The sequence below is a fragment of the Oncorhynchus clarkii genome, chromosome 13, assembly GCF_045791955.1.
Source record: "Oncorhynchus clarkii lewisi isolate Uvic-CL-2024 chromosome 13, UVic_Ocla_1.0, whole genome shotgun sequence".
NCBI classification, from domain to species: Eukaryota; Metazoa; Chordata; class Actinopteri; order Salmoniformes; family Salmonidae; genus Oncorhynchus; species Oncorhynchus clarkii.
In genome coordinates, this window is record NC_092159.1 from 23,933,876 (window position 1) to 23,960,023 (window position 26,148).

Genomic DNA, 26,148 nt, shown 5'->3' on the forward strand with positions numbered 1-26,148 from the left:
ATTCTGTGCGTTTCAGATAAATAGATGTCATGCATTTACTTTTGCTAAACGTTCTATGTAAATAAAGTTTGATTTGATCCAACAGTAGCGTAAACTCATGGTCTGCTGTTCAAAGTCTCTATAAAACAGTTTGTTAATTTGTTTTAGAACGTCTCCAGAATAATCCAAGAAACTGTCCTTGCGTTCGTCAGAATTTTTCAATCTATAGATTAATCTATGGTCAGATGCGTTTCCCCTGATGGTTATGAGTAGGATTTGTGGAGCCAGTGGAGGGTTAACTGATCCTAGACCTGTATGTCTAAGGGCAATGTCTGGACCTTTATGGCACAGGACTGTGGACATACCCCCATTTGTCAGTTCCTCTTCAACCACTAAAATCACCAAACATAGCACAAGTCTACGCTAAATTGTGTTTAGATGTTTGTAAAAGAAAGGAAGGGAGAACGTGTGTTTTTTTCTCTGCACATTGATTCAGCATGGTGGAACATTATCCTCTAGCCCAGGGAAAAACCTCTCAAACATATCCCCATATATGACTGGTAGTCTTGCTTGCCAGACAAAGACCAAAAACATTCTGGGCGCCTGAGTGGCGCAGCAGTCTAAGGCACTGCATTTCAGTGCATGAGGCATCACTACAGTCCCTGGGTCGAATTCAGACTATCACATCCAGCTATGATTGGGAGTCCCATAGGGCGTCGCACAATTTGCCCAGCGTAGTCTGGTTTTGGCTGGGGTATGCAGTCATTGTACATTAGAATGTTAACCTTTTAACTAGGCAAGTCAGTTAACATTATATATATATTTTTTAAAAGCATTATCCCCCTCTTGCCATTCGACTGTAAATCTAAGCAATGTAACAGATCATAACTATAATTCAATCTGTTCCGATTAAGCAGACATATGCAGCATTGACCATGAATGCAGTCTCCTCAGATCTTCTGTGCTATGGATGGAATCTAGCCCCAAGGTAGGTATTTGGAAAGGAAAGCTGATTTTTTTCTACTTGTTATGGTCAACACTTACCCTGGGAGGGCAGCAGGCCACCATTTTAAAATAGGTCAGGAGTTGGAAGTGTTAATAACAAAAGAACAACAAAATGGCAAAAGAAAATCTATTTTATTTTCTCAAAATAAAATGCATTGAAATATTGACAAAACACATTAGCCGTTCACACAAAGTCACAACCTCAAGGAATTATTACGTATTTAAACAAGCTGCCGTAATTTGAACTCCAACGTCAAAATGCCAACCTCATTTCATCGAGAATAGACATTAATTAGAAGGGGGTTTCCCTTCATTTTAAAATAAAATGACAGAACTTTACAAAAAGAGGGGAAGATTCCACACCTTTCAGTACTAGTGATTCCCAGACATGCTCCATTGGGTGTGATAGTTCTGTAACTTGCGTGATATTGTCATTTACTACAGTGTAATTTCTACACCAGCTAGACGGGAATGTTTGTAGATGGTTTGAGCAGTTCCATAAAATACAGAAATGTACCTAAGCGTGTTCATGGAAGCACTGAACACGCTCTCGTCACTTCATATCCCCTGATAACTATTGAGAAGATCTTTAAGAAATGCAGACAAAACATCATACAAACAAAAGGAGAAAAAGGTCTACAAGTGTAGTACCGACGGAAGTTCAAAGGCCACATCTTGGAATTTAAATAAACCATTACATCTACAACCATTAACCTTCATTCTCTAAAACAAGATCTGCTTCAAATCTATAAATAATGTCACCTCTCATCTACCGTACTTTAAAACATTCTCTACAGTACAAAATAAACATCCAGTGGGTTCACTTCATTGCAATAAATGGTGTGAGACTCAGTAATACTATACACTAACAATACACTACAGTGAGGAGACGTTTAAAAACAAGAGATAAAGTCCAGCTTTGACCGATGCCTTGTGCGTGTCGCTTTGGGATCTTGGAGTAGAAGTGGCAGAGCCCTCAAATCGGAACGTACCAAACTGCCTTAGAAAATGGCAGCCACTTGGCTACACATAGAAACAGCTTGAAAGAGACAGTGGAGAACCTAGCTACCGTGTATATAAAAAAGGGCCCTTGCTGGCTGTGCCTACGGTGGAAAAGGGTTTGATTTACAGATACATATAGTATCTACTAGCCCTGGCCTCACAGCAGAGTGGTTGTATCAACAGTCGAGTCCAGTCGAGTCCATCCCAACCACCCGTTTCTGTCCATCCAGGATCGTTGCCCCACACAGTGGACTCTCTCCTTAGGGCTCAAAGTTCAACCACAATGACAAAATCCGTGTTTGACTCATGTCAGATCAGGTTTCAAACTGAAGGTACATGGCGCAATAAATCCATTTTCAAACGCTCTATGAATCCATATTATAGGCTTGATGGACATGCTCATTTACTATATTCACAATCCACTGAGGTAAGGCAAATTGTTTTCTTCACATGCAGTACCTTTCCACCCAGACACGCACAAATACATGTACACATCCACAAGGTTAACTCTGTACCACCATCCTTCAAATATAGTTCATGACTAACCCCAATATTAACCAGCAAAACCCATGACTGGTCCCAAATCGGTTTGTGTCGTCTTGGCAATCTGTTGGTGCTGACCATCTGCCCAACGCCCATGGTCTTCATCACACCAAACTACCATAGGAGTTGGGCAGATGGTCAGCACAAACAGATCTGGGACCAGGCTAGGACCCAACAGTCTCACAGAAGAACCGGTTATATCCCCAGAGAAATCTACTCAAAGACTGTTTTCTTACACTCTGACCCTGTTCAATTACCTATTCATTTCTCCATTACCTCATATCAATGTCATGACCACTCCCACCCCCATTATGTCATCATCCGTAACCACAGAAACAAGCCCAAACATGAGGAAAACCACCCAGGATATGGGGCCAAGTCTTCAGAACAAAAACGTGAGAGTGCTTCTGAAAAAAAAGACAATAAACCAATATTTCCGGTGGCCTTCATCGGAGTCAGCAGTAGCATGCAACAGAAACAGTCCCTCATTTCATTAGCACCCAGGTGTATTTCACGAAGTTGTATCACAAAATAGATCCTGCTTAGTGAAATACCACCCTGAAATGGTGGAATTCATCATAGAGTAAGGTTATTTATTGACTCTAACAGATACGGCCAACCAGTGTTTTACCTCAGCTGGTGGAAGGCCTCTGGTTTGACATCAGAGAAACGCAGGAACTTGGCCCATAGAAATAGTATCCCTAGAAAGGATAAAGGCCCTCGGCAATTGGAATGGGGATCCTGTGACTGTTCTAGGGATTCTATTTCTATGATTTGCTGCTCTATAGTAAATCAAACAGTTTTGAAGCACAAAGCTAAGCAGGCATCGAGTGATCATTATAGGATACTGGTCTAGTCAAGTGCAGTTTGTCATCAGTAATTCAGACCAATAATCATAAACCAAGTCAGTAGTTCAACATCTTCAGTGTGAACTGAACCACCTAGGACCCCCCCCCCCCCCCCACCACATCAAAACTGTGTGTGTGTGTGTGTGTGTGTGTGTGTGTGTGTGTGTGTGTGTGTGTGTGTGTGTGTGTGTGTGTGTGTGTGTGTGTGTGTGTGTGTGTGTGTGTGTGTGTGTGTGTGTGTGTGTGTGTGTGTGTGTGTGTGTGTGTGTGTGTGTGTGTGTGTGTGTGTGTGTGTGTGTGTGTGTGTGTGTGTGTGTGTGTGTGTGTGTGTGTGTGTGTGTGTGTGTGTGTGTGTGTGTGTGTGTGTGTGTGTGTGTGTGTGTGTACCTGGGGCGCCAGGTAGCCTAGTGGTTAGAGCATTGGACTAGTAACCGAAAGGTTGCAAGATCGAATCCCTGAGCTGACAAGGTAAATCTGTCGTTCTGCCCCTGAACAAGGCAGTTAAACCCCCCCCCCCCCCCCCCCCCCCGTTCCTAAATAAGAATTAGTTCTTAACTGACTTGCCTAGTTAAATAAATGTTAAAATCCAGTAGTTTTAGCTTCAGTAAAATTGACAATGGCTAACAAGTAGTCACTATTCTACCCAAATAGCTAGCCCAGAAGCTTCAGTCAACCAGTCTAATCAAGGTAGTAGCCCTCTGGGGCTGCTGGTATGTAACCTAACATAGTTTTAGCATGAGAGAGAGGTGTAAAATTACAGTGTGAGTCAGTCTGTGATTGACATAACCATGTTGTCAGTGTCCTTTGCCCCCCAATCGAAAGGTATCATGTTTGAAAATACAGTGGTGTTAGTTCAGTGTATCAAACAGTAGTGTTGTATTTGCAATGATGAATGGCAAGGAAAGGTAAAAGAGGTGTTGTTACAACAGTGTGTGCAACCATTAAATGGTGAAACACACATCTCTACATCCCTCAGTGGTGTGTCTCCAGCTCCACCACTGTCCACTCACCCTGGGGGGACTGGCCAGGGGCCTCCGGGGAGAAGCTGCTGACCGACGTGACTGTGGCTGAGGGAGGGGTAAGGGGGGGCAGCAGTTTGGGCCACAGGCTGGCCTCCAGGGGGCTCAAGGTGCCTCCGGGCAGCAGGAGCAGGGAGGAGCAGCCATCGCCCGTCAGCAGCAAGGTCTGGTTGATCAGCTGCTGGACAATGTCAACTTTCTTCCCCCAGTCCAGGTCCAGGGGAGGGGGGCATTCTGGGGAGACGGAGGGTGGGGAGGCGTCCCGGGACTCTTCCTGCTCGGGGGAGTCTGGAGAGGGACTGAGAGTGGAGGTGGAGTTGCTATCAGCTCCGTCCTCATCCAACACCTCTCGACGGTCATGGTTACTGTCAACCTCGTTCTCCAGCGGGGCTTCTTCGCATTGTTCGAGATGGACATTAACCTCAATCTGCTTCCCCTCTTCATCACTCTCCAGGGCTTCATAAATGGTATGGAGACCAGAGGAAGGCGAAAGCAGCACTGTTGCCTGACCTTTCTGGGGCTGTTGTTGTGGTGACGTCTGCTGTGCCTGCTCCTCCAGCTCCTGCTGCCACCGCATGATCTGCTGCCTCTGCTTCAGCTCCTCCCTCCTCAGCTTCTCCTCCTCCTCCTGCTGCTGCTCCGCCTCCTTTTTCTTCATCTCCTTCTCGCTCTTCTTCCTCGCCTCTTCTTCTTTGGGTTTTCCCTGCTGTTCTCTGCGTTGCTGCAGTTCTAGTAGTTGTTGCTGGTGCCGTTCCAGTCTACGGAGCTGGGGGCTGGCCTGCAGGCGAGGGCTCCGGGGGGGCAGGTCAGCACAGGTCAGCCTGGGTGGGGTCAAGAGGTCACAGTGGGGGTTGGGGTGGTGGTCGCGGCGGCAGTGTGGCTGGGGGAGCACGTTGAGCCCTGGGGAGGAAAAATTGGAGATCACACCCAGTGGGAAGCGTGCGTTAGAAAGAGAGAGACAAATGAGGGAGCAGTGCATTGTGGGTGAGAGCAGAGAACAGAGACTGTGGGTATTGAGTGTACCAAGGAGATGTTAGTGAGAGGAGTTTAAGACTGAGTGATGTAGTGTTCTGGTGATCTACACATTAAATATCTAGCGTCGAGAGATTGTAATTTGCGTGTTTGTGGCTTGAAAAGTGATGTATTGTGTATCATCACAGGCAACTTACAACTATTATAGTGTACGGGTAACTGCCAAAATAAAGGAAACACCAACATAAAGTGTCTTAATAGGGGTGGGCACCACGAGCCAGAACAGCTTCAATGCACCTTGGCATAGATTCTACAAGTGTCTGGAACTCTAATGGGAGGAATGCAACACCATTCTTCCACCAGAAATTACATTTTCCTTTAAGGCAGTGGGAAAATCACAGGCGCTGCTCCAAAAATCGCCCATATGGTGTTCCAACAGGGTTGAGATCTTGGTGACTGAGACGGCCATGGCATATGGTTGACATGTTCATCAAACCATTCAGTGAACACTCATGCCCTGTGGGGGGACATTGTCATCCTATGGGGGCATAGCCATGGTAGCCAAAATAATGGCCAACTCATTATTTATACATGGCCTAAGCATGGTGGGATGTTAAATTGTTTAATTAACTCCGGAACCACACCTGTGTGTAAGCACCTGCTTTAATATACTTCGCAATCCTCATTCACTCAAGTGTTTCCATTATTTTGGCAGTTTTTCATACATTTCTGGCACCGGGGCTGTTTGAACGCTAAATTGACAATTGTAGCTGGGCCTAATGGTTTAGGATAGCCTAAGTGTGTCAACATATGACTACTGAACCCAGGAACTACCTCCTCACTCACAATGATATCGTGGGCAAAAGTGTGCAACATTGACAGCCTGAAAAGCAAAGCGGGTTAAAAAGAGGTGGGGACAGGGGTGAAGTGAAACACCGGGAGAACAGGAGACATGACGACAGCAGGGAGAGGTGGGAGGAGCCACTGGCTGGGGAAGTTAAAGCAGAGAGCAAATTTCGCAAACCATTTTCATGAACCTTTTCAAAATGTGACTTCCCAAAACAAAATATGCCGATAATATTTTTTTTGTTGGTGTGCAATAAAGCAGCCCAACTTCCCGTATATGCAGTAACTACCAACTATAGTCTTGTGAAATTAAAAGAAACACTTGTGAACAACCAACAGTTTCCTTCAGTCCCCGTCGGGAGCTGGTGAGTAAGTGAAACATGCAAGCCAAGACCGTTCACCATGCATCAGTATATAGACAGCAGCACCACCTCATGTGAACTGGACTGCGTCTGAAATGCCACCATGTCGCCTATATAGTACACTACTTTTGACCAGGGCATTATTTAGGGAACAGGGTGCCATTTCGGACCATGCCCTCAAACCAAACCAAAGCCAATGAGTGTCAGTCAGTGACATGCAAACAAGGCGTCCCAAGGGTAAAGTAGTTTAACAGTGCGGTTAAAAATGGTGCGCGGTGGACATGCATTTGTAGATATAACAGAGAGATCTCAAACAATGTAGAGGACGGGCAGAACGGAAACATAAAAGGCAAAACACACATTACTAGAGGAAAAGAAAACACTGGTGGGTGTGCTCTTCTGTTTCGGATGATGGCGAACCTTCTCGACGTTGTTTCTCAGTTCGTTTGGCGATGGAGGAATCCAGCGGGGCAAGGAAGGGTCACTCCACCAGGTCTTACATATGGGGGGGGGGGGGGGGGGGGGGGGTCACAGTGCGGAAGAGGAGCAGCTGAGAGGTGGTGGGAGTTTGATAGACATACTCCATAATGTCTCCGTTGAGCCCTATTCTGGGATGGTGGGAGTAGAGTGAGGAGTGTATGTATGTTTATAGGTATGTAGGTATGAATGCTTCCTTGCGGGGAGACTTAGTGCTTTTGAATCCACATGGCCCCACGGGTATGTAATGGTCTCCCACATAAGGTTGACACAACCTCGACTCCCATGTTCTAGGGCTTAACATATGTGATACAATATGTGCCATCCAACTCCCCAATCCCCACTTGAATAAAACTGTCCGGGAGAGAGGAGTCACGTTAAATATCTCATCTTTATTTAAAGCTTGGTAATGGTAAATACTCCAAAAAGGACAAATGTAAGAAAGAGGGGGGAGGGGCAGTCTAACCTTAAAGTGCAGAAGGAAAGGGGGAGTGCTTAGGGGAAGGCGGATGAGGACAGATGTCTGTTTCTTCATGATGGAAAACGGCAAGACAATACAATCAACATTCATCAGCATTTTCTTGTTCAGTAAAAAGTATATCGGATAAATACAAAGTTGAACATTTCATTCCACATTTGCTTTTGTTATGTTATATGTTTCTTCTTGGTTGTTCTTAAGAGCTGCGTCACAACAGCCCAGTCAATGCAAATCAAACCATGCCAGTTCATGTTTCAGATCTGTTAATTAAAAAGAAAAGAAAAACACACATTCTAATAGTAATAGTTGTAGCTATTGCACATACAGGAGTTAAGCCATATACTCATAAGGTAATATCATACGAGGGAAGTGGCACTGCTGTATTTAAAGTCTTTATTACTTCCCTTCCCTATTTTTGCTCGGTTTTTTTAAATTAACATTTTGATCATATCCACCCCAGTTAGAGGTTGGGGACAAAATGATGATGACTAAAACAGCAGAGGGCTTTGGGGAGGGGTGGGTAAAAGGTGTGTTACTGGGTATGTAGGGAAGTAGGGGGGGACTATACATTACCTGTGAGAGAGTTCTCAGTGTTTTCACAGACAGTGGAGTAATAGGGCGGTTGGGTGACACGGGGGCCCTCCCCGGGCTGCTGGGGGGCCACGAACAGCGCGGGGTCCAGGGGTTTCAGATCCCCCGTGTCCCCTAGCTCTGTCTCAAGCGTCCCACACAACATGTACTGCTGCTCCTCTGGGTTGGAGACGAGGAGGGAGTCTGCCGAGGCGGCCTGTTGCTGGGGCGGCGGCAGGGTCAGCTCCAGCTCCTTGGCCTCCTCAGGCAGCTCCTCCAGGGAGAAGATGCCGGGGCTCTTGGCGCAGCTCTCAGCAGTGGAGTGGTTACTGGAGTTGGACGCCGTCATGTCATAAGCGTAGGATGCCACCGAGTTGGCAGACTGGGGGGTGTCGCCACCCTCTTCTGCGCCTCCACTGGTCTCCTCCCCTTCCTCCAGGGCAGACAGGCAGCGCTGGGCGCCGGGCTTGCAGTCGAAGGTGGCGTTGTGGATGCCCTGGCCCAGCTCATCCAGCTGGGCCTCGCCCTCCGTGTCGCTGGCCTCATCCTCCGTGGTAGAGGAGGACGAGGGGTTGGACGTGGGTGCTGTGGCGGGGTCCCCTGGGACCTCGTTGGCTGGCAGGGTCTCTGACACCTCCCAGTCCTCTCTCTCCAGGTGGATGCCCAGGTCCTGGTCCTCCAATTCAGGCTGGAGGGAGCGCATGGGGGCCAGGGCGGCAGGCAGGGTGTGGAGCTTCCCCCCCTCAGAGCGGGACTCCACCCCGGAGCTGCTGTTGTAGTCACAGAGCTCCTCTGGGGTGCTGGTGCTTGTCTCGCTGTTGCAGTGGACAGCCAGCTCCGTAGCGCTTAGGGTGCTGGAGTGTGACATGCCGCGGCCGGAGGCAGCTATGGGGGACAGGGAGTGCAATTGGGCTAGGGTCTCTTTCTCAAGTGGAGATGCAGTGGCAGGCTGGTGTGAGGACTCATGCAGGGCTGGAACAAATGGTGTGGCAGCCAGCTGCAGCCAGGGTTGAGTGGAGTACTGGGTGGGTGTCTCCATATCAGCCTGCCAGGGGTCTGAGGGGCTGGTAGGAGTCTGCAGGGGGGAGGCTGAGGCAGCCTGGGGGTGCGGCTGGGCCCAGGGGTCACAAAAGGAGTTGGGGTTGGGTTGGTCCCACTGGGCGGCCAGGGCAGGCAGGGCTTGGTTCAGGTTGTCCAGTCTCTCATCCTCTGCAAAGTCATCCTCGTCTGCATTCCCGTAGCTTTCTAGCCCGCTCTCAGTCACCCCTTCACTGGCCATCTCCACATCGTCATCCTCATCACGCCTCGCTCTTCTCGGGTCATCCGCCCATTCCGAACCCACCTCCATGTCGCACACCCGGTCTCCGTCTTCATCGTCGTCATCAAAATCATTGGTCGGGATGTCGGGCACCTTCTCAAAGTCAGGCGAGCCGGCCGAGGCAGACATACCCTCCATGTCGATGGCACCCTTCAGACTGGCGTCTCCTAGGTCATCCATACTCTCTGTGCCCTCCAGGACGCCCGGGGCGCTCAGCTCCGACGCCCCCTGCTGGCTGCAGCTCACCTCAGAGTCCAGCTCCGATAGCAGGGCGCCGCCTGCACACCACCCTGAACCCGCAGGGCCGGCTGAGCCCGGCCTGGACTCTTCCGTGGGCTGGGAGCCGCTCATTTCTGACACAGACACCCGCTGGCTGCCCTCCCTCTCCTCGTCCTCTTCTTCATCCATGTTGAGCTGGGCTTTCTCTGAGGAATCCAGAGGGCTGGGTGTAGCCCTAGCCACTGCTGCGGGGATGTCCTGGTGTAAGGTCTGGTCTGGTGCTGGCTGTGGCGGGGCTGCTGGGACAGTCTCTGGTTGTTCAGACCTCTCCTCCTGGGCAACAGTGACTAGTGAGTCCTGTGGTGGAGCAGGAGCCAGCCTGAGTGGGCTCTGTGGTAGAGATGGAGAAGTAGTATCCTGAGGAGTTGGGGATGAAACCTCTTCTCTGGACTCTAGGGCCACTGCTGGCAAAGATGCAGACACTGGTGCTGGGACTTCTGAAGCTGCCACTTCTGGCTCTGCTGTGGCTATCATGGTGACTGTTGCCACGGCAGCTGCTGCTGTGGCAGCCACTGCTGCTGCAGACTTGGGAGCTCCAGGTCTGGCAGTGAAGGGCAGGACAGACTGGGTTGGTTTAGAGGCTCGTTTGACCAACTGGGGGGCGGTGCTGCCCACAGGCTTGTTGCTGGGGGAGGCAGGGGGGGTCTTACCCTGGGGCTGTCGTGTGGCAGGGGGCCGTGTGGTGGGAGGGGCTTTACGTGTGGGCAGGGGCTTGGGGTCCTGTGATGTAGGGCGGGCTGGCTTGGTGTCTGCCGCCTTGGTGGGATGGGGCCTTTTGGAGGCGGGCTCGGGTCTGGAGGCTGCAGTCGCTTTAGGGGGGTCAGGTTTGGTCGTTTTGGTAGTGGTGGATGTTACCGGCTTTCTGGCTGCGGTAGTGGTTGCTGGTCTGCTGACATCTGTAACAGAGACCAAATAATTTATAACATGCTTATCTCATCAACTAAAAATCTAAAAATGGTACCTTCACCTGTATGCATCTCAAAATCAACTTGATGCTCACAAGACCAATACAAATAGAATCAAGTGGGTTTCATTCATGGTACAAAACCTGTAAGGCATGTGCACCTTTCTTGGCAGGGCCTGTAGGTTTCGGTGCCTGCACTGTGGTAGTCCTGCCAGTAGTAGGGGCTGTGGTACCGACTCTGGAAGCTGCAGGTCTGCTGGAGCCGGCCGCGGCTGGCTTGGATGTGCCCATTAACAATCCAGTGTGACCAGCGGCAGGCCTGGGGAACACCACACTTTATTTATTTAACCAGGTAAGTTATGGAGAACACATTCACATCTACAGTAACCTGACCAAGAGGACGCAATGACAGGCTCCCGAGTGGCGCAGCGGTCTAAGGCACTGCATCTCAGTGCTAGAGGCATCACTGCAGACGCTGGTTCGATTCCAGGCTGAATCACAACCGGTCGTGATTGGTAATCCCATAGTTCAGCGCACAATCAGCCCAGCGTCATTCAGGTTAGGGTTTGGCCGGGGTAGGACGTCATTGTAAATAAGAATTTGTTCTGACTTGCCTAGTTAAATTAGGTAATTTTTTTAAATATTAAAATGATAAAATAACACCGACAGAGGGCTGCCTAGCTCCTAGAAAACTTTGCAGTATTTTGTTTATGTATTATTTCTTACATTGTTAGCCCAGAAAAATGTGTCTTACATAGTCGTGAAGAACTATTGGATATCAGAGCGGAGGTAACGCACCTGCACTACGACCAGGAATACGACTTACCCGAAGCGAAACTGATTCCAGAGGCCGACCCAAAACAACACCGGCGGAAGAGAGATACCTGGAGAGGTCTTCTAGTCTGACTTAGGAGGCAGGCACACCACCCACCACTACTGAGTATAGTACTCTAATGTTCAGTCTCTGGATAATAAAGTTGACGAGCTCAGGGCGAGGGTGTCTTTCCAGAGAGACATCAGGGACTAACACTCTGTTTCACGGAAACATGGCATCCCTTAGAACATACTGTCCGAGTCGGTCCAGCCAGTTGGGTTCTCAGTTCATCCCGCAGACAGGAATACCTATCTCTCCGGGATGAAGGGCGGGGGTGTGTGTGTCATGATTAAAGACTCATGGTGTAAGTGTGATAACATACAGGAACTCAAGTCCTTTGGTTCACCAGACCTAGAATACATCAATCAAATGCCGACCGTATTATCTCCCGAGAGAATTTTCTTCAGTTGTAGTCACAGCCGTGTATATCCTCCCTCAAGCAGATACCACGACGGCCCTCAATGAACTTCAATAGACTTTATGCAAACTGGAAACCACATTTCCTGAGGCCGCATTTATTGTAGCTGGGATTTTAAAGTACATTTGAGTAAAAGGCTGCTGAAGTTCGATAAACATATCAGCTGTAGTACTTGCACTGCTAAAAACACTCAACCAACTTCCGGGATGCCTACCACACCCTCCTTTTGGCAAATCTGACCACGACTCCATTCCTATAGGCAGAAACTCAAACAGGAAGTACCCGTGCTAAGGACTACTCAATGCTGGTCTGACCAATTGGAATCCATGCTTCAAGATTGTTTTGATCACGCGGACTGGGATCTGTTCTGGGTACCTTCCAAGAATAATAGACAAATATACTGATACAGTGACTTGAGTTTATCAGGAAGCATATAGGATGTTGTACCCACTATTAAAACCTACCCTAACCAGAAACCGTGGATGGCAGCATTCAAGCAAAACTGAAAGTGCGATTTTGATTTTGAATGAAGCAACACATCTGCCAGTACCTTCAAGATGGCTACCAGTTAAGCAGATCTCTTTACATTTCTCCAGTTAAAAGTTAAACATTATTTTGTCAGACTGCATACACAACAGTATTGATCATTATTACAGGTAGTTTTCCACATTTAGAAAAACGTTAGAACATTTGAAATCTATGAAAATATACTTCATTAATGTCTAATTATGTACATTGAGTAAACATTTGCTTAGTCAGCATGTCTTCTCTAGAAAAACATGCTAAGGTTCCTCATCCTCCGCAACACCATTCCCGCTGCAATTTAAGGCCAGTTGCGGTAGAGAGAACTTGTGTTACGGGTAATGAGAATTTAATCAGACTATTTAAATATGACTTACTAATTGTTGATATTTTGCTTTATGTCCTGTTTAATTGCAGACAGACAGCAAGTGGCAAAAAGAAAGCTTCAGCGAAGGCGACAAAATTTAGAGAGAAAGTTTACATCATCCCAGAACTGCTGGAAGAGTACAGAAGGAGAGAGGGAGGTTAGGTGTTGGAGAGGTTACAGCAAGCGTAATTAGTATATATAGTCTACAGGAAGCCTATGCCCTCATACAGTGTCTATAGGAAGTCAATACCCTACAGTGTTAGGAAGTCTACACATGCGCACACAGTCAGTAAGCCATTCAGTCCTTTCTATAGGACACACAGTCAGTAAGCCATTCAGTCTCTACTACAGAATGACGTGTCCATAACTGTAGGATATTTCCCATGTTTTGAGACGTGCTCATTTCATGTCATGCTTCCTTTCCATTTCCAGATATCAAACAAACAAACAAAAGCAAAATTGTAAAATCACAACTGAAGATCTGACAAAAGAAGCAACATGAAGAAAAAAAGTGTCGGGAAAACTCAAAAAGGTATTCCAGAAGAAAACCAGTTAAAAGCTGTATTGGACAGAACACCAAGCGAGGAAGATGATACACTTCAACATGTTCAAGAAGCAAAATGAAGAAGTTATTCAAAACCGTCAAGGAGACACCGCCTCCCCTAGAGAACACACATTCACCTCAGCAGGTAAATGTCCCTGGCATCAACTCGACTCCTAAAAGAAGAGCGACGTCTCTACAGACACCAGGACCAATGAAGACATCTACCCCAAAGGAATCACCCAAAAAGAGGAACCGAAGAACACACCATCACAATTGAGGTCAAAGTTGCGCTTCACAGAAGAGAAGCTGTTGAAGAGAACCAAAGAGATGATCAACCTAAAGAAAAGACTGAAAAGACCTGAGATGAGGGTCAAGAGGAAGCAGGTAATTGTCAACATGGAAGGCAGAGTTCACCTGGTCAGTCTCATGGAAAGAGCATGTGTACCTAATGTTTTGTGCACTCAGTGTAGGACTTTGGTTCAGTACCATTCGATCAGCTGCCTAATGTCAGCTAATATGCTTGGGACTTTTCTATGATCAAAAAGTCAGTAGTGGTCATTCACCTGCTCAGTGCTCACCGTACAGTAAGCGAGAAGAGTCAAGAGTCATCCTGCACTACATAAAGGCAATTTCAAGAACTAACAGACAACCATTAACAAGGCCCATTCATTGTCTGCCTGCAACGCATCGCTTAGTCATTTTCTAATCCCAGTCTAGTGGGGGAAGAGGAAAGGATACAGGGAATGATGGAGTGGGAAAGAGTGATTGTGGAAAAATAACAGGATGTGGGGGAGGGTCGCACTCAAGAGGGTTGAGAGAAGTACTATTCCAAGGACAGAGAGGAGACTAATCGAGGGTTAGAGGCGGACATGAGCCACTGATCCATTAAAACACTCCCTCTTCTTAACAGTGGAGCTCAACCTTCCCAACACTCCTGTTTTCGTGTTCAGTAGGCACAAAACTGAACAGTAGGTAATATACTTGTCCAATAGAGGTCAGTTTCTAAATTACCCCTCTCCTGGCTGAGGTAATGGATTTGGAAGGTAAGCTGATCCTAGATCTGCCATTCGGTCACTTTAACAGGTGCCAGACAGCTGTGGAGAAGCCACAGGATCCAGAAGCGCCTTTTCCCAGAGCAAGGCAGTGCCCATCCCCCTGCATACTGCTGAGCTAACTGAATGTCAAGTGTGTGTGTGTGTGCCCGCCCTTGCATTTATGAGCACACTTGACCGATTATCCTTACGCTATGCAACAGAGGAGCAGGGAATAGTAACGTACATCTACAGAGCTACGCTTGGACACGCGTGATACTGGTGTGTGCAATCTACATGTACAGACTGGTGTGAGGCGTTCACACTGACAGGCTTGTGCGTTGAGTTGTAGCCCGTGCTACAGAGCGCTACATTGAAAACAGTTGCTTAAAAATGGGCAATTTATATGGTTAGCCTAAGGCTATATACTACACCATGCTACCAGCGTGTTTCTGCACACAGAAGAACCAGGTGTAATGAAACAATGGCAGCACTGTGTTCGTGCAAAAATCAATGCTTTGCTTCTCATTTCTCCAGAACAGATTCATACGTACACAGCGTCTAAAACAAAACAAAAAGGGATAGGAAACAGAGGAACTGACCGTTTTAATGGCATTGTTGCGATTCAGTCAATTACCCCAATATCCGTCACGCTGTTCTTTTGATTGGCTCTCCATGGTTTGGACACAGCCGACAACACAGATTAATTCACAACGACAAAAAACTTACGGTCGTACGAGGGGCCTGAAGTGGTCCGGCCGAGCACGCCTGGCCACAAATCGCCTCTCCCAACAGGAACGACCATTTGTTTCCATTTGTTAGCGGGATCAAATAAAGGCTGCGAGACTCAAAAGGCCTTTAGGTTTCACCATTATTATACTGTAATGGGTCGATGGGACAGAGGGAGCAGGACCTTGACTGCATGGTAAAGAGCAGTGGGGGAAAAACAGGAAAGAGGTCATGCTGTGCCTTTAGATGACATGGGGAATTAGTTGAAGACGGGCGGTGGTGAGCCGCGTTAGACGAGACTGCATTAGACGAGGGAGGAAAGGAACTAAACAGGTACACAGTGACGAAACGAGCGAGTGGACTAACATGATGGAAGAGAGAGGGAGCGAGTGGACTAACATGATGGAAGAGAGAGGGAGCGAGTGGACTAACATGATGGAAGAGAGAGGGAGCGACAGGACTAACATGATGGAAGAGAGAGAAAGCGAGTGGACTAACATGATGGAAGGAAGAGGGAGCGACAGGACTAACATGATGGAAGAGAGAGGGAGCGAGTGGACTAACATGATGGAAGAGAGAGGGAGCGAGTGGACTAACATGATGGAAGGAAGAGGGAGCGACAGGACTAACATGATGGAAGAGAGAGGGAGCGACAGGACTAACATGATGGAAGAGAGGGAGCGAGTGGACTAACATGATGGAAGAGAGGGAGCGAGTGGACTAACATGATGGAAGGAAGAGGGAGCGAGTGGACTAACATGATGGAAGAGAGAGGGAGCGAGTGGACTAACATGATGGAAGGAAGAGGGAGCGACAGGACTAACATGATGGAAGAGAGAGGGAGCGACAGGACTAACATGATGGAAGAGAGAGGGAGCGACAGGACTAACATGATGGAAGAGAGAGGGAGCGAGTGGACTAACATGATGGAAGGAAGAGGGAGCGAGTGGACTAACATGATGGAAGGAAGAGGGAGCGAGTGGACTAACATGATGGAAGAGAGAGGGAGCGAGTGGACTAACATGATGGAAGGAAGAGGGAGCGACAGGACTAACATGATGGAAGGAAGAGGGAGCGACAGGACTAACATGATGGAAGAGAGAGGGAGCGACAGGACTAACATGATGGAAGAGAGAGGGAGCGACAGGACTAACATGATGGAAGGAAGAGGGAGCGAGTGGACTAACATGATGGAAGAGAGAGGGAGCGAGTGGACTAACATGATGGAAGAGAGAGGGAGCGACAGGACTAACATGATGGAAGGAAGAGGGAGCGACAGGACTAACATGATGGAAGGAAGAGGGAGCGAGTGGACTAACATGATGGAAGGAAGAGGGAGCGAGTGGACTAACATGATGGAAGAGAGAGGGAGCGAGTGGACTAACATGATGGAAGAGAGAGGGAGCGAGTGGACTAACATGATGGAAGAGAGAGGGAGCGACAGGACTAACATGATGGAAGAGAGAGGGAGCGACAGGACTAACATGATGGAAGAGAGAGGGAGCGACAGGACTAACATGATGGAAGAGAGGGAGCGAGTGGACAGATGAACTAAACGCACACGGACGCAGATTGGACTTCTCATCTGGGTCAGTTCCACGTAGGGAACGCGAAACGACAGGAGCACTCAATTAAGGTGGGGGGGGGGGGGGGGGAGTGGAGAGCGAGAGATTGCTTCTGAAAGGAAGGAGAGAGAGATGGGAGGCGAGGCCAGTCATCTGTGCGTGCAGCGGTAACCTCACGTGACCCTCCATCTCGTCTTCACAGAAAAACTCAGAACCTCCTGATCCTCAGGGAGGGAGTCAAGAAGGGATGCGAGTCAAAGCTCAGTGGAGTCCATACAGTATTACTTGCTTTCCATACAGTATTACTTGCTTTCCATACAGTATTAATTGCTTGGGTGGCACTAGTTCAACGGCTTTGGTATATTTGTTGTGGCTACAAGCAATTGGTAAGTGTCAACAAGGGATTCAAAGCCAATACTTGGTTGATATGCCCTAGTGGTGCAATAGATTCACAGCCGTTTTTTTTATTTCACCTTTATTTAACCAGGTAGGCTAGTTGAGAACAAGTTCTCATTTACAACTGTGACCTGGCCAAGATAAAGCGTAGCAATTCGACACATACAACACAGTTACACATGGAATAAACAAACAGTCAATAATACAGTAGAAAAAATAAAACAAAAAAATCTATACACTGTGTGCAAATGAGGTTAAGGGAGATAAGGCAATAAATAGGCCATAGTGGAGAAGTAATTACAATATAGCATTAAACACTGGAATGGTAGATGTGCAGAAGATGAATGTGCAAGTAGAGATACTGGGGTGCAAATGAGCAAGATAAATAAATACAATATGGGGATGAGGTAGGTAGATGGGCTGTTTACAGATGGGCTATGTTCAAGTGCAGTGATCTGTGAGCTGCTCTGACAGCTGGTGCTTAAAGCTAGTGAGGGAGATATGAATCTCCAGCTTCAGAGATTTTTGCAGTTCGTTCCAGTCATTGGCAGCAGAGAACTGGAAGACGACCAAAGGAATTATTGACTTTGGGGGTGACCAGTGAAATATACCTGCTGGAGCGCGTGCTACGAGTGGGTGCTGCTATGGTGACCAGTGAGCTAAGATAAGGCGGGGCTTTACCTAGCAGAGACTTGTAGATAACCTGTAGCCAGTGGGTTTGGCGACGAGTATGAAGCGAGGGCCAACCAACGAGAGTGTACAGGTTGCAGTGGTGGGTAGTATATGGGGCGTTGGTGACAAAACAGATGGCACTGTGATAGACTGCATCCAGTTTGTTGAGTAGAGTGTTGGAGGCTATTTTGTAAAGGACATCACCGAAGTCGAGGATCGGTAGGATAGTCCGTTTTACGAGGGTATGTTTGGCATCATGAGGGAAGGATGCTTTGTTGCGATATAGGAAGCAGATTCTAGATTTAATTTTGGATTGGAGATGCTTAATGTGAGTCTGGAAGGAGAGTTTTCAGTCTAACCAGACACCTAGGTATTTGTAGTTGTCCACGTAATCTAAGTCAGAGCCGTTTAAGGATACAACAGGAAGGGGTATCCGATATGTTGCCAATCTATGAAAGCTTTGCCATAAAAAGAGGCTTCATTTCTAAACTATTAAATCGTGCACGACACTCCAGCCCTTTTCTACAATACAAATGTCAGCTTCCTCTGCTATTGAAAGAGTAATTCAATGGAAATTAAAAATGTATACATTTTATGTGATGACAATGATACAATAGGCTAACATTTGTTGGGTAAGAGCGAAAGTGTTGCCGGGACAGTTTCATTTGAGTCTCCCCCCTCTTTTCACTGTCAGACACAGCCAGGCTCCTTTGGCACCGCAAGTCGACAGATTCACATTGCAGTTAAATTGTTTTTTTTTATTAAAAAAAGAGAAGGTGCCCCAGAGGTATACTTTATCCCTGTTGGGGGATGGCCATCTTCCCTGTCAGAGTTTCTCCTCTCGCCCTCTTCTCTCCAGGGCCACCTTCCAGCAAATGGAACCTTGCCTCGGACAGTGCTCTGCTTGGCTAGTGAGCCATCCAAAAACAGCCCCCTCGTGCTGCTTATTGAGACAGAAGGCATTCCTGGGGCTTGTGTTGCCCCAGTGGCAATGAAACATCCCGTTACCACAGAGAACAAAATACCTAAATCGGCTTGTCTAGGTTTTCAATTAAGTGCCTCTGCTGTGGAAATCTCTAGCAACTGATCCAGAGACAGCCCATTTACAGAGGCCTTGGGTACTATACTATCATAATGTGTAGGGGGCATCTGCGTTAAACAGTAACTATGCCCTGCTCAAGCCTGTGGCCGAAACGGCATGGTTTCATCCCCAAAGGGGGGAGAGGGGTCGGGACAGGAACATTGTGTGACTGCATTTCACAAGAGCTAGAGTGGACAGTCAATTGTCTGCTTTTAGTTAGTAAACAACTCTGTTATAATGCATGTTTGAGTCAGACTGCAAGTCAAAAAGGTATCGGACCTACATAGATTGTCATCTAATTAATAGATCATGAGGTGTAACTGCCATTTCATTCCTGTGACCATTTTGATGGCATTCCCATATGGATGGCTCTCAACACACATTACCCCATCTTATACAACACCCTGGATTCCTCCCATTCTCAGAGGGAGTCTTAAGGCCCACCAAAATGACAGATGCCCTCACGGGGGAGGGAGGGGAGCAGCGGGAGGGTGCTGGCTAAATTCCTGGTACTGTACATAAACAGAAGGGAGGAGTAAAGGAGGAGAGATGGCGGGATGGGCAGACAAAAACAAACTGCTTAAAACAGGACAAGGGCACCGTCTCCAGATAGAGAAAAGGAGAGAATACAGACACAGGGAATTAGAATCCCCCTCCGTCGCCATGGCACCCCCCTCGTGTGGCCAGCCAGATAATCAAGCTGTCAGGCAGGCTAGTGACTGGTTGGAATCTTTAAAGACCTGCGTCAACAAATGTCCCTTTTAGGCATTAATAACCAGGTCTGAAGTGTTTTTGAGCATTAATTTAAAAACATCTGACAATTTAACACCATACATGGGCTAAAAACAGAGAACACATAAAAACAAGCAAAAACAGAACATGTCATTGTCACTACACACACTGGCCTAGTGTCCCTTGGGGATGATGTTTCTATGACCCCAAGCTGGTGCAGCTTCTCTATCTTCAAGCCAAAGTTTTCATGCCATTTGCAAGCATGTTTCTCTGTCTGACTCTTCGCTGGCCAATCCAAAATGGTTTAAGTTTAAAGAATTGAGCCTCGGAAAGGTTGTGCCTTGGCTTCTCAGACAAATCTTCTATGAAGACTTGCTATAGTGTCCATTAGGCTCTTTCAGAATATCTGGCCCTTTTACAGAATGTGTCTGGATTTCCCGTCTGTTACAGTGGAGACGTCAGCTTGATGAAGGAAGCGGCTAACAAGTTTGCGCATTAGTCTTCTCTGGCTGTTATTGGGTAATGTTCTCGGATGACCTCTCTTTGTAGTTCTCTTCTGGAACTCTCTGCCTTCCATGTTGACAATTACCTGCTTCCTCTTGACCCTCATCTCAGGTCTTTTCAGTCTTTTCTTTAGGTTGATCATCTCTTTGGTTCTCTTCAACAGCTTCTCTTCTGTGAAGCGCAACTTTGACCTCAATTGTGATGGTGTGTTCTTCGGTTCCTCTTTTGGGGTGATTCCTTTGGGGTAGATGTCTTCCTTGGTCCTGGTGTCTGTAGAGACGTCGCTCTTATTTTAGGAGTCGAGTTGATGGCAGGGACATTTACCTGCTGAGGTGAGAATGTCTGTTTTCTTGGGGATTATGAGGATTCTGTGTTATGCACTATAGCCCGTTACCATATATGTGATTGAATATTATCTGCTGTTGGCTTGTGTGGATGTGTGTATGTGTTATGCAACATAGCTGACTTGAAACAACGTTAACAGTTTCAGGGCCATGAGCCTTTCTCATAATGGAAAAATACAGAATAACATGAAGACAGGAACTGTGCAATGAGTTGGGAGGGGGCACATTCAGAATGTAGTGTTGCGAGAACAAACGGTATTTTGTTAGATAACAGGAGCCAGGTGCGAGATAACGGTATCGAGCATGAGTGCATAGATATTCTTCACAGCAACAGTTACATCTATCATCTGGAACACCCGGGGGCCGGGACCAGCTCTGCGCCAACAATCAACGATAGGCTGGGTGAGTCTAAACCACACCCAGTCTCTACTCTGACAGGCCGGCTCAGAAGCAGGAACTATTTCTGTCAGAGTATATTTATAATATCTTTGTCAAGAACAAGTCAGTTCTCCGTTTTGCCCTGCGAGGTGGGGCAGAGAGCCCGTATATACGAAAATTGCATTTACCACTTATTGTTTAGCTAATAAAAAAATACATAGTATACAAATCGTTGACTCAATGTCATATTTATCCTGATACCAGATTCGAATTGATGCGACCCTAACACGAGGTTCTCTTGAAGATTTTGAAAACTTAATTTTGCTTCTTGAACATGTTGTGTATCATCTTCCTCGCTTGGTGTTATGTCCAATATAGCTTTTAGCAGTTTGTCTGTAAAATGTTTCTTCTTTTCATGTTGCTTCTTTGTCAGATCTGATTTTACAATTTTGCTTTCGTTTTTGATATCTGGAAATGGAAAGGAAGCATGACATGAAATGAGCACGTCTCAAAACATGGGAAATATCCTACAGTTATGGACACGTCATTCTGTAGTAGAGACTGAATGGCTTACTGACTGTGTGTCCTATAGAAAGGACTGAATGGCTTACTGACTGTGTGCGCATGTGTAGACATCCTAACACTGTAGGGTATTGATTTCCTATAGACACACAGATATATATATATATATTAAATATATATGCTAATTACGCTTGTTGTAACCTCTCCAACACCTAACCACTCTTTCCTTCTGTCCTCCTCCAGCAGTTCTGGGTTGATGTAAACTTCTCAAAATTTTGTCAGCCTTCGCTAAAGCTTTCTTTTTGTCACTTGCTGACTGTCTGCAATTAAAAAAGAAGACAAAGAAAAATAACAATTAGTAAATAGTTAAATTAATAGTTTATTATATATATTTTAAAAATATAGTCTGTAGGATTAAATACTCATTATCGAAACACAAGTTCTCTCTACAGCAACTGGCCTTAAATTGCAGCGGTAAGTAAGAATGGTGTTGGAGGATGAGGAACCTGCTCTATTGTTAGCAAAACATGATGACGAAGCAAATTGTTACTCAATGTACAGTTGAAGTCGGAAGATTTACATACACCTTGGCAAAATACATTTAAACTCAGTTTCACAACTTCTGACATTTTATCCTAGTAAAAATTCCCTGTCTTAGGTCAGTTAGGATCACCACTTTATTTTAAGAATGTGACATGTCAGAATAATAGTAGAGAATGATTTATTTCCGCTTTTATTTCTTTCATCACATTCCCTGTGGGTCAGAAGTCAGTTAGTATTTGGTAGCATTGCCTTTAAATTGTTCAACTTGGGTCAAACGTTTTGGGTAGCCTTCCACAAGCTTCCCACAATAAGTTGGGTGAATTTTGGCCATTTCCTCCTGACAAAGCTGATGTAACAGTCAGGTTTGTAGGCCTCCTTGCTCGCACACGCTTTTTCAGTTCTCCCTACAAATGTTCTATGGGTTTGAGGTCATGGCTTTGTGATGGCCACTCCAATACCTTGACTTTGTTGTCCTTAAGCCATTTTGCCACAACTTTGGATGTATGCTTGGGTTCATTGTCCATTTGGAAGACCCATTTGCGACAAAGCTTTAACTTCCTGACCGATGTCTTGAGATGTTGCTTCAATGTATCCACATCATTTTCCATCCTCATGAAGCCATCTATTTTGTGAAGTGCACCAGTCCCTCCTGCAGCAAAGCACCCTCACAACATGCTGCCACCCCCGTGCTTCACGGTTGGGATGGTGTTCTTTGGCTTGCAAGCCTCCCCCTTTTTCCTCAAAAAATAACGATGGTCATTATGGCCAAACAGTTCTATTTCATCAGACCAGAGGACATTTCCCCAAAAAGTACGATCTTTGTCCCCAAACTGTAGCCTGGCTTTTTTATGGCAGTTTTGGAGAAGTGGCTTCTTCCTTGCTGAGCCGCCTTTCAGGTCATGTCGATATAGTACTCGTTTTACTGTGGATATAGATACTTCTGTACCGGTTTTCTCCAGCATCTTCACAAGGTTCTTCGCTGTTGTTCTGGGATTGATTTGCACTTTTCGCACCAAAGTACATTAATCTATAGGAGACAGAACGCGTCTCCTTCCTGAGCGGTATGACGGCTGCGTGGTCCCATGGTGTTTATACTTGCATACTATTGTTTGTACAGATGAACGTGGTACCTTCAGGCGTTTGGAAATTGCTCCCAAGGATGAACCAGACTTGTGGAGGTCTAAAAGTTTTTTTCTGTAGTCTTAGTTGGTTTCTTTTCATTTTCCCATGATGTCAATCAATGAGGCACTGAGTTTGAAGGTAGGCCTTGAAATACATCCACAGGTACACCTCCAATTGACTCAAATTATGTCAATTAGCCTATCAGAAGCTTCTAAAGCCATGACATCATTTTCTGGAATTTTCCAAGCTGTTTAAAAGCACAGTCAACTTAGTGTACTTCAGACCCACTGGAGTTGTGATAGTTTACAGACAGATTAAGTCACTATTGTTGGAAAAATGACTTGTTGATGTCCTAAAAGACTTGCCAAAACTATAGTTTGTTAACAAGAAATTTGTGGAGTGGTTGAAAAAAACAAGTTTTATTGTTTCCAACCTAAGTGTATGTAAACTTCCCACTTCAACTGTACATAATTGGACATTAATGAATTATATTTTCAAAGAAAAGTTATTCTAAAATGTGGAAAACTACCTGTCTCGGTAATGATAATCAACACCGTCGTGTACGCAGTCTGACAAAAGAATGTTTCACTTTTAAATGGAGAAATATAAAGAGATCTGCTTAACTGGTAGCCATCTTGAAGCAGACATGTTGCTTCATTCAAAATCAAACTTTATTTAAAATTCTCTGTGTGTAAACAGTCATGGACACTTCATTTTTTCATTATTATACATGACTATTCAGTTACTAATTTCTGTCATTTGAAAAGATCTAGTAGAACATCCATTTAACTGTTTCAATTACAACATAAATTCAGACAGACACGGTGCGGTAATGCAGTTTCTGCTGAAATTTTAAATACAAGAATAATACATTCCAGTGTTGAAATTACTCTGTTCAAGGTAAAGAAAATCTTTATTATATTTTGTTATTACTAAATTATGTTTTTAAAATCATTACTGCCATGGTATTTTAATGGTTTCATGAGAATGACCCAAAAACACCACAATGTCAAATATTTGACTAGGCTACCTGTAATTAACATCCAATCACATTAACCATTACTCTCTCGTGGGAATTCCACTAACACTCCGCACGTAGCTGCTGCTCATGCCTTTTGCTCGAAACGGTATAAATGGCAACAAAAAAAGGCCCACGTCCAGAGACACATACCAGTTCTACTGGTAGTACTGCTACTACCAGCAGTACTACACCTGCACCTGTCGACGACACAAGTTGTTCTGCTTCCACGAGCACATCCAATGCTAGAATCAGTAATTCTACATGTGTTCTTAGCCCAACTAGGATGGACACTGACAGTTGTGGATCTGATGCAGCCAAAGAGCTACTGCCCCCTTACCCGGGAAAACACTGAACAGACAGGGACAGGCCATCGAAAGAGACGCAAATATGATGAGACATCCATTGATTTGGTGGTTCACTTATATTGGAAGTAGTGTCTTTCCTCAGCCAGTGTGTTATATGTGTAAAATAACTAACAACTCGATTGAAACCTTCACTCTTGCTCAGACATTTAGAAACAAAACATGCCAATTTTAAAAATAAGTTTGAGCGAGAATTAGGCCGACTTTCGAGTAGTAAGACATGTATAAAAGCAACAGATACCATTAATAAGAAAGGGGCTAGAAGCGTCTTATATGGTGAGCTCCTGAGTGGCTAGGACAGGCAAGCCCCATACTATTGTGGAGGACTTCATTCTTCCTGCTGCCGCAGATATGGCTGGGACAATGCTGGGGGGGAAAGGCCAAAAAACTATACAGACAATGTCTTCATCAAAAAAACTGTTTCACAACGCATCAGTGACATGGCAGGAGATGTTTTGAAACCATTCCTGCTTCGCATACAAGCCAGTGAATTATATGCGTTACAGCTGGATGGGTCAACAGATGTGGCGGGCCTGGCACAGCTCCTGGTGTTTGTCCGTTACGATTTTTAGTCAGTCAATTAAGGAAGACATCCTCTTCTGCAAACCACTGAAAACCAGGACAACATGAGGATATTTTTAAAGTACTGGACACCTTTGTGACATCAAATGGCCTTTAGTGGTCAAGATGTGTTGGTATCTGTACTGATGGCGCAAAAGCCATGACAGGGAGACATAGTGGGGTGGTAACGCACAAGCAAGCAGTTGCTCCCGACAGCACCCGGGTACACTGCAGCATCCACCGAGAGGCTCTTGCTGCCAAAGGAATGCCTGACAGCTTGAAAGACGTTTTGGACACTACAGTGAAAATGGTTAACTTTGTTAAAGCAAGGCCCCTGAACTCTGGTGCATTCTCTGCACTATGCAATGATATGAACAGCGACCATGTAACGCTTTTACAACATACAGAAGTGCGCTGCTTATCAAGGGGCAAAGTATTGACACTTTTTTAAATTGAGAGACGAGCTTAAAGTTCTTTACGGACCATCATTTTCACTTGCATGATGAGTTTCTCACACAACTGGCCTATCTGGGTGATGTTTTTTCCTCACCTGAATGATCTGAATCTAGGATTACAGGGACTCTCCGCAACTATATTCAATGTGCGAAGCAAAATTGAGGCTACGAAGATGGAGTTCTTCTCCGTCTTGATTAACAAGGACAACACACAGGTCTTTCCATCATTGTATGATTTTTTTTGTGTGCAAAGCTTACAGACAATGTCAAGTGTGATATAGTGAAGCACCTGAGTGGATGCGCAAATACACAGGTACTTTCCCTTAAACGGATGACACAAACAACTGGATTCATCATCCTTTTCATGCCCTGCCTCCAATCCAGTTACCAATATCTGAACGAGAGCCTTAATGAAATTGCAACAAACGGTTCTATGAAAATGTAATTTAATCAGAAGCCACTGCCAGATTTCTGGATAGGGCGGTGCGCAGAGTTTCTTGCCTTAGCAAATCGCGCTGTTAAGACACGGATTCCCTTTGCAACCATGTACCTATCTATGCAAGAGTGGAATCCCAGCCCTCACTAGCTTGAAAACGAAATACAGGCACAGACAGACTGTGGAAAATGATTTAAGACTGAGACTCTCTCCAATACAACCCAACATTGCAGCGTTATGTGCATCCTTTCAAGCACACCCTCTCTCATTAACCTGTGGTGAGTTATTCACAATTTTCAATGAACAAATAAAGTTAAGTAAGATGGCTAAATAAAGAGCAAAATTATTATTATTAGTGCCCTGGTCC

General features: G+C 45.9%; 1 protein-coding gene across 1 annotated transcript in view; it reads right to left on the reverse strand.

The window, feature by feature from the left end:
• Positions 1–4,129: 4,129 nt before the first annotated feature.
• LOC139424673 (nucleolar protein dao-5-like) overlaps positions 4,130–26,148 on the reverse strand; it is a 40,691-nt gene continuing 18,672 nt past the window's right edge. Inside the window, exons 4-6 of the mRNA XM_071176736.1 lie at positions 10,764–10,921; positions 8,105–10,594; positions 4,130–5,296 (exon numbers count right to left, since the gene is read on the reverse strand). Coding sequence (XP_071032837.1) covers positions 4,350–5,296; positions 8,105–10,594; positions 10,764–10,921 — 3,595 coding nt within the window. The 3' untranslated portion in view covers positions 4,130–4,349. The remainder of the gene's footprint in view (positions 5,297–8,104; positions 10,595–10,763; positions 10,922–26,148) is intronic.